We start from the raw sequence: 11127 nt of genomic DNA, 5'->3' as shown, positions 1-11127 counted from the left end.
CCCCCCCCCCCCCCCTGAACTGAATCCCCCCCCCCAACCCCCCTCCCCTCACCGCGGCAGGTACTTTTGAGCAGATCCCTCCAGTGCAGTGCGAGAACAAGCCGCCCGAGCTCTGCATCAACGCGCTCGAGGCGGAGCCGGCCGCCGCCGCCGCGCCGCCGCCCGAGCTCTACCTAGCCCTCGGCGGAATCACCGCCGCCGGAGCGGGCGACCCGAGCGTAGATGCTGAACAATACACAGACTCCGTGTGCCGTGTCGAGTCTAGCGGCAGAGAGGACACACATTCGAGTCTAGCGGCAGAGAGGACACACATTCCGCAGTGCGTGGCCCTTGTGTCTAGCGGCAGAGAGAACACGCATCCCGCGGAGTTCGGTGGCCTTGCAATGTGCACTGCACCGCACCGCAGTAGTCCCGCCGCTCATTCTTGGTGTGCTCATGGTGCAGGCGCCGGCGCCGCCGTCGGGCTCCTCGCCGCGATGGTCTACATCCGGCGCAAGCGCAAGCAGATGATGGTCTGAGAGGACCACGCGAGGGCCGCGGCTTGGGGATTTCGGTGGGACCCGGTTTGGCGCGCGATGCGCACGATTCGCACACACGATATCCATGTCCACACACATACACACACAACTTCAGTGTTTTCACAGTTTCGAGGGGAGCAGGGGGGCGGGCCTGAATGAGCGAGAGTGGCGCTATTATTATTGTTTTACATGTATATGCAAACGCGACGTGGGTACGAAAGTACTCTCTATGTGCGTGGGGCTTGAGGCATGAGGGGCGGTTTGCGGCATGTGGGGAGAATGACACCGGCTCCGGGCTCGTCATGCACTCCGACAGTGTACGATCGTTTCACACTCGCAGCGTGGCAGTGTCCTCTCTCCCCGTCTCGATGACACTCACAGCGTGGCAGTGTCCTATATACTAGGCTAGGTTACTAGCGCAGGAGCTGCCACACTCGCCCGGACCGTCCCCTTCTGGGTCCGGTTCCGCAGCCCGCGAGAGCCGACAGCGGGGCCGTGCCGCGGGTGCCTACTGCCGAGTGCCACAAACACTGCGCCGTCCCGCCATCACCTACAGGCTGTCTTGTGTGATGGGTGGGATGTCCAAACGCCACCATCTTGGCTCTTGCGACCTCAAACCCGCGAGCTGTATGGGTGGTCCTGACGTCGACAGACGCCCAAGGACCACGGTGAAGCTGAGCCGGAACGCGTCGACAAGTCTTGTATGAGCCCGTGGCGGTCACCGGCTGAGTCGCTGTGCACGGGCCGGTACCTCAGGCGTCACCTCAGCAGCCTCAGGTCTCAAACTCCATCACCTCCGACGGGACGCCTTCGGTGGCACGCTCGGCGGCGAGTTTGTTGCAGCTCCATCTCGAGTACGGCGTCGAGCCTACTCACTCCAGTTGGTTGGGCACACTCGTTGGGGTCCACTGAGTGTGCCGAACGCGCGAGCGGTGCGTCCTGGCAGCCCGCGCTGGCTGCGGAGCTGCCACAACTCGAGACACGCTTTTTTGGGACATTTTTTCAATGTATGTGGCTCTATTTCGACGCTTTTGTCCCATATACTCGTGCAACAACCCTGTAGCGACATCCTCGCCCATACGCGCAGACGCGAGGGGACGCGGTCGGCCCCCAGTAGCCCCTGAGGGACGGACGGAACGTATCAAGTCGCAAGGAGTTCGTGTCGTCCGGCGGACTTGCGGGGGGCGACCTCAAGAACCTTTCGTTTTTGTGATACCCATCAAATGACACAATCGTTCTGTGGAGTTCCGTGGATCATGTTCCTCCCGCGGAGCGTGGCGGCGCCCTAGCGTGCACAGGAAAGCTTCGAGACCTGGACGGCACCGCAAAGCTGGTCTCGCCGCACAAGGAAGTCAGCTTCAAGGGCATGCGCCCGCTCGACTGCCTCGTCTGCCAGATGAAGGAGTGCTACAAGCGCGGCGAGCCCCTCGTGGCCACCCTCAAGGTGCGCGGTCTGCACCCGCCGCTGCCCCCCCCGCCTCACACCCCTCTGAAGGCCTGTCGTCCCGTGGCACAGGGGCTCAAAGTCATCGACAACACGTACTACGGCACGCACTCGTCGCAAGACTGCGTCGAGCTCACCGTGATTTTCTACGCGCCGCCCAAGGCTATCAACCGGAACCCGGATCTCAACCCCAAGGCGCACTGCTACATCAGCGAGTACCACTGTCCGGACGAAGTTGTCACGGGGATGAGCCCATACGCCCCCAAGTACAACGTGTTTGACAAGAAGGACGGCAAGGCTCCGTACAAGAACTTCCCGCCGCAAATTGATGCGCTTCCCGTGAAGGCCCTCTCCTACCCGGAGGTCAACCTGTTCGGCTTCTGTGGCGACTACATCGTCCAATACTCGCCCCTCCTCGATCGACTTTTCACGTCGGATAGCAGCAGACATGCTCTAGCGACTAGCCTCTAGCAGAGCCAGAGTGCAGAGGTTGTCGGCTAGGACGAGGACGAGGAGGGAGAAGTGGACGCTGCGCGTGTGTATGATATTGTTTGAGAGGTCGTCACCGTGAGACTCGAGACTTGCGCCACTTTGAAATTACTCTTAGGTTGTCTACTCGAGTAGTACTCGAGTAGATTAAGTCTGGTTAAGTGTACGAGTACGTTGGCGTCAAGCCCCGGCTCTCCGCCCTCCGCCTCCGCCCTTCCGCCTAGGCCTCTGCACTGTATGCGTACGCATCCTCCTTCTCCAGCAACTATGTAAACTGCCTGGAGCCTCAGGCCCGGAAAAACTGACGTCTATGTATGAGTGCTCACAGTCGCAGAGGTCATTGAGGCGCTGCTTGCCTCTGGTCTGTCGTTTCACAACGTGTCGTCGGGCGGGCGTCAGTGGGGCGTGCTCGCCTGCTTCCTCTCCCATGTGCGAGCGCTGCTAAGGCAGGTTGAGACGGGCGCAGCCTGGCAGCTGACCATGGAGGACGACCTCGTGCCTCTGCCCTCCTTCCCATCACTAGTCGATCACGCGTGCGGCCTCTACGCCAACGCGTCGCGGCGGCTCAACGGCAGCGGCGTCGAGCTGCTGCAGCTGTCCCCATTCACGGAGCTCCGTCTCACCTCACTCGAGGGGGCAAAAGCGCTCCTGCGTCGGCTGCAGCGCGTGGGCCTCGTGAAGAACGCCGACCAGCAGTTTAACACGCCGGCCATCATGGGCGTGCGGCTGCTCAGGCACACGGGCCGCAAGGTCCGGCGTGAGGCGGAAATGGCGTGGACCCTCGCGCGAAAGACCAACCGCGGCGACATCGCTCGCACGGAGCAAATCACGTGGGCTGAGATGGCGATGCTCCGCCTGCTCACGAACTGGGACCGGGCCAGACGCATGCCCTCGTACGGGAACCCGCGTGGCGGCGAGGAGGACACGGACCTGTGCGCAAAGGTGAAGTGCCGGCGCCGCGCGCCCCAGCGCTTCATGCGAGGTTGAGAGGGGGCGGCAGAGGGGTGGAAGCGGTTCGCGTTCATTTCTACACGTAAAACGAGAAGACGGCACGTGCACGTAAAATGCGTGTGGGCGGGCGGACTCTCACACGCTCCCAGCTCACAGCTCACGACTCACGTGCACGTATCACGTCTCTTTTCGTGTAGTGAAGAGATCTCGACACACTCACTTCGACTTCTGGCAAGCCGCCAAGCCATGGACATGCGCGAGGAGCCGCCGCAGCCGCTCGGCCTCCTCGTCAGAGGGTGGCGCGTCGGGGGCGAGGGCGTGGATTCGGAGGAGCCCCTCTTGCACGGCTGGGGCGTCCCGCACAGCCGCCACCCTGATGTCGACCTCACCCCGGGAAAATAGAGAGGAAAAGAGAGGGTGCTGTAGAGAAAAAAGGGAGAAGAGGAATGGGGGTAAGAGAAAAGGGCGCCGAAAAGGGCGAGCTCATCCGTTTCACCCTTCGACCCCAGCTGAATGATGAGCGGCGAGGCCGGAGAGGAGCTGGATACACCGGCCGCTCGCATCATGGCGCGTCGCGAGAGCCGCGCCGCGATGCCGGACCGGCTCAAGGTGGCGGCGCCGGACGACAGCTCGGATGAGGAGTGGAACGGAGACGACGACGAGGATGAGGAGGAGGACGGTCGCGTTTACTTGGACGCGTCGAAGTGTGGCCGCGTGCGCTTGCACGCGGTGCAAGGACCTGCGCAGTCGTCCTCCGGCCTGGGGGTGGACGACGAACGGCGCAAGAGCCTGGCCGACAAGGGCTGGGCACGCCGCAAAAGGAAAGGAAAAGAGACGGGGTGCGAGAGGAAAACCTTTTTCAGCCTAAAAGGAAATTCAACAGACAACCCAAGGGAGGGATGGGAGGACGGCACGCAAAAAAGAAAGAAAGAAAACAGACATCCCGAGGGAAAGCGCAAAAAAAAAGGGAAAGGGAAAAGGATCCCCCCCTGTGAATGTGAATACCGGTAGCAGGCGTGGGCTCTACTCGCCAGCGGCTAGGCGGCTGGTGTAGGAATCCTACCTGGGTTAGTGCCAGAGAAGCGGGTAAAAGGGTCCGACGCAAAAAATAATAAGTTTGCATTCGGCGCCGGCGCGGGGGTGGAGGGAGGGCACACCGACCGACTGGTATCCATGCACATGTACATGTGCATGTGGAACGACATGCACATGCATGGGGCTATGTGTGTGTAGGTGTTTGTTGTGTGTGATATAGATAGTTGTTTTGTGTGTGTGTGTGTGTGGCAATGTGGCAAATCAGAGTGTAATAGAGAGGTGTTATAGAAATCGGGAGGTTGCACACACAACCCGCCGCGATTTGTCAGAGGGGTCCTCGATTTAAGGGCGGTTACGCTCTTATAGGCGATTCATTGTAGGGAATGAACGATAAAAGGAAAGGAAAAAGAGACGGGGTGCGAGAGGAAAAGTATAGTCAGCAAAGGGAAGGAAAACAGACGGGGTGCGAGAGGAAAAAAGGAAAGGAAAACAGACGGGGTGCGAGAGGAAAACGTACAGCCTAAAGCAAGGGAGGGATGGGAGGACGGCACGCACGCCGCCACCACACAGGGATTTTAAGGAGAGGGGTGTGATGCGCTAGCCGTCGCCCACCCTAGGGGTGTGAGTGAGTCTGCCTCAAGCTCGGGATAAAGAGATTCGCAACCTCCCCTGGGAAACGAAAACAGGCATAGTGTGTGTAGCACCGCGCTGCCAACGAAAACTTGGGGCGTCACACAGACAGCGAGATGGAACTCACCAGTCCGATAAGGATCAACTGGAAGGCTGAACCCTGGGCTTAGACAGGACGGGCGAGAAAATTTCCAAGGGAGACCCCGCTCTACCCAGGGCGCCAAGGAGGAAAAGGAAAGTGCGAAAGGAAAACCAGCCAAACTTGCACGTGACAGCCTCGACTCGACCCCGGCGCGAGATGTTTTCGTCGTTCTCACCGTCGGCCGAGGCGCACCGCCTGGTCGTCCACCACCGTCTCAACCTCACCATCAGGCCCGTGGAGCACACGGCCTACTATCGTCGATTCGCCGACTGCACGGCCGGCGTCCAGCACCCAAGCCGCCAGGTCTGCTGCAACGCTACGTGCGGGCTGTGCGGCGGACATGGCTGCTCTGGTCGCCCCGGCGGGCCACGCCAGTGCTGCATGCCCGCTATTTTGCGTACGGGTCGGGTCTGCGAATCACGGGCGGACGTGGCTTGCAGCCTGCGAGGCGATGACGCTGTCCCCATGGCGTCGGCGGCTTCCAAGCCGCTGCTGCCGTGCGGCAAGGCTGCCGCAGCTCACAACGTGGCCCTGGTATTGCGCGAGCACCGGCGCACCTTCTGGGCCGAGCGCGCCACCGAGCACGCCGTCGTGGCCTTTATGGTCCGCGCCAACGTGACGATCCGCTCTGTGATCGACATCGGCGCCGCCGATTACACGTACAAGCGCGGGGATAAGGCCGACGACACGGGAATGACGCGCACGTTTCAGCTGCTCGGCGACACGGCCCATTACTACGGTTTCGAGCCGGGTCCTCAGGACTTCCGCGCGCTCCGGCGGAAGGCGCGGCGCAACCGGAGCCTGCCGCCTGGGCACGCGCACCTGTACCCGCTGGCGGTGGCGGGCAGCTCGGGGAGCAAGCGCGTCTTTGGCGAGGCCTCGTGGAAACGCATGCGCAACGGCTCGCAGCTGCTCGGCTGGCGTCCACATTGGGACATGAGCTCGTCGCCGAACACACGCACGACCAACGCGCTGCTCGAGGGGCTGCACCAGTACAGGCACGTGGGCGAAGTGCAAGCGACGACGCTCGACGCCTTCGCACAGAGTGAGCGGCTGCAGACGCTCGATTTTGTCAAGGTTGACACGGAGGGCACCGAGCGCGAGGTGCTGCTCGAGGGCGCTGCGCAGCTGTGGCCAAGCGCGTGCGCACAGTGCTGTGGGAGTATGGTGACAAGATGTCCGCAGACACCTTCCAAGCGGCCAAGAACCGCTCGTTCGTCCCGCCGCCCTCGCCCGACCTCATGCACGGCCCCACGCTCAAGCGCCTCTCCGCTGCACTCCTCGCGTACGGCTACCGCTCCTACTTTGCGGGCGTCACGTGGGCGGGGAGGGCCGTCTTTGTCCCTCTCCACGAGGAGTACTGGGACGACGGCTTCGAGGTGTGCCGGCTGCCCAAGTCGGGCATCTGCTGGCACGACATCGTCTCCACCCTCGCCGGCTCCCCCGAGGAGTACGCCATACGCGCGAGGCCCGCGCCGTCCACATGGGCCCACACCGTCGCCACGTGCCTGAGGCCGCAGAGCGCTCATGAGCGGCCGATGCTGCACGGCGGCGAGCGGCACCCGGACGCACCAGGCCAACCCAGGAGAGGGGTGTGAGTGTGCTGTGAGACAGGTTCTTTCGCATTCTTTTTGTCGGACTTTGGGCTGAGCGAAATGGCCGTGCTGGCTCTCGCCGCCGCTGCGGCGACCGCCCTGCTCGCGCCGCTGCGGCCGCTGCCCTCCCGGGGCCGGACGGTGCTGCGACCACCGCCCAGCATGGGGCTTGACGAGGCGGAGATAGGCGACACATGGTGCGTGTGCTGGCGTAACGCCCCTGCTCGTGCCCCACCCATACCGCTCTGCAGCCGTGCGCCGCGCCGCGATTCTCGGCGTGCCGCAGCCACATCGCCGCCAATCCGCGCCGCGCGCACAATACACCAGCCCAATGCCGTCTGTCAACCGCCGCCATCCCACCGCCTCAAGCCGACCGCCTCCGCCGCGCCGACCGCGCCGCAGGTTTACGTCGTTCGACTCCAAGGGCGAGGACGGCCTCGCCCCGGACGGCACGTTCCCGCCGGGCGAGGACCTCGTGGAGCGCGAGATGCGGCGGCTGTTCAACGTCGACGGCGACGACGAGGAGTTTGCGGCGGATGAGATCGACGAGCTCAAAGTGAGCGCAGCACTCGCCCTCTCCGCCTCCCTCACCGACATACACACACACGCGCGCCTGGCTTTGCGCGACGCAGCCAGCGCACACCCGTCCTTGCCCGCACGCGTCTGCGCGCACGTGTCAAGCTTCCCCTCTGCCGTGCCCCTTCCAGCACACCGCCACTAACCTTGTGGTGCCAGCACAACCCGAAGCGCCCGCACACGCCACATCGTGGATATCTCGTGACAGCTGGCGGCCGCCCAAAGCTGGTGAGCAGAACGCCCCTCCAACGCACTCCCCCCTCGCTGTGCGCGCAGCTCATGATGAGGCTCCGGAAGGAGCTCGGCGAGGAGGACTACGCGCGCATCTTTGACCAGCACAAGGCGCCGCCGAGAGCATGCCGACATCCAGCCGAGATCTGGCTGAGATCTAGCTGAGATCTGGCCGAGGTCCAGCCGAGATCAGGCCGAGGTCTAGCGAGGGCGCGGGCGACCGTTGGCGGCCAGGCCTTCGCGCGCCATTACCGACGCTCGCCCACCCCACCCTCTCGCCCCTCGCCCCACCTCGCATGACGCATGACATGAGCGGCACTCGCCTCACAGCCACAGCCACACAGCTGCAGGTGCGCGCTAGACCCCGCCCTCTCGCCCTCTCGACCCCCCCCCCCCCCCTTCAGGTGCGCGGGCACGACGTCTGGGGCGACCGACGAGTCTGACGCCTGTCCGCGGGCGCTTGGGCAGCGGTGCGGCTCTGGCGCTGCGAGCAGCTGCAGTGGCATGACCTTGTGGAGGCGGTGTTTCGGGCTTTTGTTTCGGGCTGTTGTGGACCATGTGGCGAGGAGGGGCCGGAGGAGAGGCGGCGGTGGGGGAGGGGACCACCGGCGCTGTACGGTGAGCGGCGGACGAGGTGGGCGAGGGCCGTGCGGAGCGGCGGAGCGAGGGCGGCATGTTGTGGCTGGGTTCTTGGCGGTGGGGAGCTCTGCTCGGCTCTCGCGTTTGGATCGCGCGCGGCGCCGCGCGCGGTGGTGCCCGGGGCATGCCTTTTCGCGTTTGCACGACCTTGTACGTTACAACACACACACGCGGCCCCCAGTAAATCCCGCCGCGCGTAGAGCTGCGCGCGCGTGCGGGGGCTGCGGCGTGGGCGCCCTCTCCACGTGTACCGCGACCGCGCGCTCGGCCTGCCTCGCTCGCGGCCCAGCCCCGTCCGCCGCCGGTTCCGCGGCCGCGGTCCCTGTCATAGCTACGCGTGCCATGGATCGGCGGGCACTTGCAAGTGGGCAGGCATAGTGAAGGATAGTCGCACGTGCCCAATCACAATTCACATTCCCCTTGCTCTAGAGACTAGAGTGCGCTAGGAAGCGAAAGGAGCAATGCGCGCGCTTAACCATTTTGCTAGTTTTTCTTTTCTTTTGCATTTGGTTTGGCCTTTGGCATTTTGGAGAGGAGAAGGGGCGAATATGGGCGGCCGCGAGCCTCTACCGCAAAGTGTCGCATGCGAGAGTCAACCGTAACGTATTTTCACCCCTCGAGCGCCCCGATCGCCTCCGTCACCGCGGCCACGAGCCGCGACGCCTCCCCCTCGCTGCGCGGCCCGTCCCTCCTCCACCTCGCCGCGTCGTGGTGCCTCGCCGCGTTCGCCCAGACGCGCAGCGAGTGCAGCTGGCTCCGCAGCTCGGTCGGCAGGCCGCACTCGCGGTGCCAAAAGTTGATGCGCTCCTCGAAGCCGTCGGGCGCCGCCGCAGCGCGCGAGGCGTACACGGCGTCGAGGCGTGGCATCAGCGTCTTGAAGGCCAGCATCATGTTGTCCTGGATGCGCGCCTGCGCGTCGCCGGACGTGCGCATGCCGCGCACCTGCACCGAGAGCGGCGAAGGCTCGTAGCCGGTGGTGCGGGCGGCGGTGGCGGCCTCGTCTCCAAGTGCCGGCGCAGCCTCCTCCATCCCCGCCCCGCGCTGCGAGCCAGAGAGCAGCGCCTGCAAAGTCGCGAGAGCCTCGGGCAGCGTGGGCCGCTTGCGCAGGCTGTCGTGGCAGAGGCTCTTCCCGTCCGAGTCTCGACGCCGCGGCTACGCGTCCGCGGGGCTCCGACAAAGCCAGCGGAGGTTGAGTGAAGACCGCATGCGATGTGCGCGAGGGCACACGAGAGGGACTCAGGAGAGGTATCCGTGAGTACCCTACGATAAACTAGTGGCCTACCACGAGTTGGGGCCCCCAACCCCAATCGTTATCGGCGGCGGAGTGTCGCGCGTGCTTTTATTTTTGGGTTTTGGGACATTTTCGACGCTTTGTCCCATATACTCGTGCAACAAGCCTTGCCCCGGCCTCGCTGGACGGTGGACGTGTGTGGCCGTTTTCTATATTCTACGCGTCCGATCGCGCCTCCCCGCTGCCCGCGTGTGTCTCTCAGTGCCACCCGACGCTGTCGTCGAGGCAGCAGCTGACAGTCTCCTCGTGGTCGAGCAAGCCTACGCATGAGCTCCACAAGCGCGTGACAGAGAGAGAGAGAGCAAAATCGCACACGCGTCCATCGCCTCCGCTGGCTCGCTGCCCCTCACACCGCCCCCCGCCACCGCAACCAACCGGCACACCATCCCGCGTCACGTAGCTCGGCGGGCTGCCACGTGCCCCTCTCACCCGCTCCCACGTCGTGGTCCCGCTCCCACGTCGTGGCTCGGCGAGTCTCGGCGGATCTCTTCGAATCTCGGCGGATCTCTTCGAATCTCGGCGGATCTCGGCGGATCGCTATGCTAAGCGCGCACCGAGCGTCCGCACCGACGACGCGTCCAAGTCCGGCACGCGCGCCTGCGTGCGCGGTCGATGCGTCGACGAGCGCGATCTGGGTCGACCCCAAGGCCGATCTCGGGCCGATCTCGGGCCGATCTCGGGCCGATCTCGGGCCGATCTCGCGCGCGCCTCGCGCCGCTCGCGGAACCAGCCGACGACGCACTGCCTCTCCCTGTGCGTTCTCCTCACTCGGTGCTCCACCTGAGTACTGGAGGGGCGATGCGGGTGCGATCTCGCTGCGATCTCGCTGCGATGCCGGTGCGATGCCGGCGCGACGCCGGTGCGATCTCGGTGCGATCTCGCTGCAATGCCGGTGCGATGCCGGCGCGACGCCGGTGCGATCTCGCTGCGATCTCGGTGCGACCTCGATGCGATGCCGGAACGATGCCGGTGCGATCTCGGCTCATCTCGGGCTCCTCTCGGCGCGAATCTCGGCGCCTCTCGGCTAAATCTCGGCACCTCTCCGCTCATGAGGAGGACGAGCGTGCCGCCGTTCGGCGCCACGTCCTCGACGTACTCCTGTGGACCCTGCGAGGTGAGATATGGGGAGATATGGGGAGATGTGGGGAGATATGGGGCACCACGTCCTCGACGGCCTCTCGAGTGCTAGATATGGGGGAGATATGGGGGAGATATGGGGGAGATATGGGGGAGATATGGGGAGGTGTGTCCTCTCTAGTGCTAGATATGGGGTACATATGCTGGAGATGTCGAGGAAATATGGCGAGCTGAGTCCTCTCTAGCGCGAGACATGCGGCAGATAGGCAGCAGATGGGCCCACAGACAAGAGACTCCGACGTCTGTATTGCACGGCAGCCAGACCGTGATCCGCAGCACGGTGGCCCTGGACCTCAAGGGCACCGAGCGGTGAGACACCTGGAGAGAGCAGCATTCGACACTGAACGCAGTCGTTCCAAGCCGCGTAGACACGGGGTCCTCCCTTGTTTGTTTGTCCTTGGACCCTGCGCCGCTTCGTTCACCGTCTCGATGGGCTTATTCTCGCCTGG

At 64.0% G+C, this 11127-nt stretch overlaps 5 protein-coding genes across 5 annotated transcripts in view; 4 read left to right on the top strand and 1 right to left on the bottom strand.

The window, feature by feature from the left end:
* EMIHUDRAFT_371199 (hypothetical protein) overlaps positions 1–717 on the top strand; it is a 2350-nt gene extending 1633 nt beyond the window's left edge. Inside the window, exons 4-5 of the mRNA XM_005765422.1 lie at positions 61–252; positions 445–717. Coding sequence (XP_005765479.1) covers positions 61–252; positions 445–518 — 266 coding nt within the window. The 3' untranslated portion in view covers positions 519–717. The remainder of the gene's footprint in view (positions 1–60; positions 253–444) is intronic.
* A 1110-nt stretch (positions 718–1827) lies between these two features.
* EMIHUDRAFT_445923 (hypothetical protein) lies at positions 1828–2535 on the top strand. The gene is made up of 2 exons (XM_005765421.1): positions 1828–1962; positions 2035–2535. The coding sequence occupies exons 1-2, from the start codon at positions 1885–1887 to the stop codon at positions 2431–2433; spliced, it is 477 nt and encodes a 158-aa protein (XP_005765478.1). The 5' UTR covers positions 1828–1884; the 3' UTR covers positions 2434–2535.
* A 396-nt stretch (positions 2536–2931) lies between these two features.
* On the top strand, positions 2932–3438 carry EMIHUDRAFT_247156 (hypothetical protein; the record flags this gene model as incomplete). The annotated part of the gene is made up of 1 exon (XM_005765420.1): positions 2932–3438. One exon carries the CDS (start codon positions 2932–2934, stop codon positions 3436–3438), a length of 507 nt encoding a protein of 168 aa, XP_005765477.1.
* Positions 3439–6864: 3426 nt separating this feature from the next.
* EMIHUDRAFT_459610 (hypothetical protein) lies at positions 6865–8419 on the top strand (the record flags this gene model as incomplete). Its single annotated transcript, XM_005765419.1, has 3 exons — positions 6865–7001; positions 7207–7360; positions 8016–8419. Coding segments are annotated over exons 2-3 (423 nt in total), but the record flags the coding sequence as incomplete, so codon positions are not given.
* A 1168-nt stretch (positions 8420–9587) lies between these two features.
* The window catches only part of EMIHUDRAFT_445922 (hypothetical protein), a 2918-nt gene continuing 1378 nt past the window's right edge, over positions 9588–11127 (bottom strand). The window contains exons 6-9 of the mRNA XM_005765418.1: positions 10580–10639; positions 10250–10328; positions 10096–10138; positions 9588–9801 (exon numbers count right to left, since the gene is read on the bottom strand). Coding sequence (XP_005765475.1) covers positions 10306–10328; positions 10580–10639 — 83 coding nt within the window. The 3' untranslated portion in view covers positions 9588–9801; positions 10096–10138; positions 10250–10305. The remainder of the gene's footprint in view (positions 9802–10095; positions 10139–10249; positions 10329–10579; positions 10640–11127) is intronic.

Source organism: Emiliania huxleyi (assembly GCF_000372725.1).
Source record: "Emiliania huxleyi CCMP1516 unplaced genomic scaffold EMIHUscaffold_552, whole genome shotgun sequence".
In the NCBI taxonomy this organism is placed as follows: domain Eukaryota; phylum Haptophyta; order Isochrysidales; family Noelaerhabdaceae; genus Emiliania; species Emiliania huxleyi.
This window is presented reverse-complemented; position numbering and strand designations above follow the sequence as displayed.

Coding starts and splice junctions, on each gene's coding strand:
- EMIHUDRAFT_445923 (XM_005765421.1), top strand. CDS start 1,885: ATGCGCCCGCTCGACTGCCTCGTCTGCCAGATGAAGGAGTGCTACAAG. Junction 1,963..2,034: donor CCCTCGTGGCCACCCTCAAG/GTGCGCGGTCTG, acceptor CCCGTGGCACAG/GGGCTCAAAGTCATCGACAA.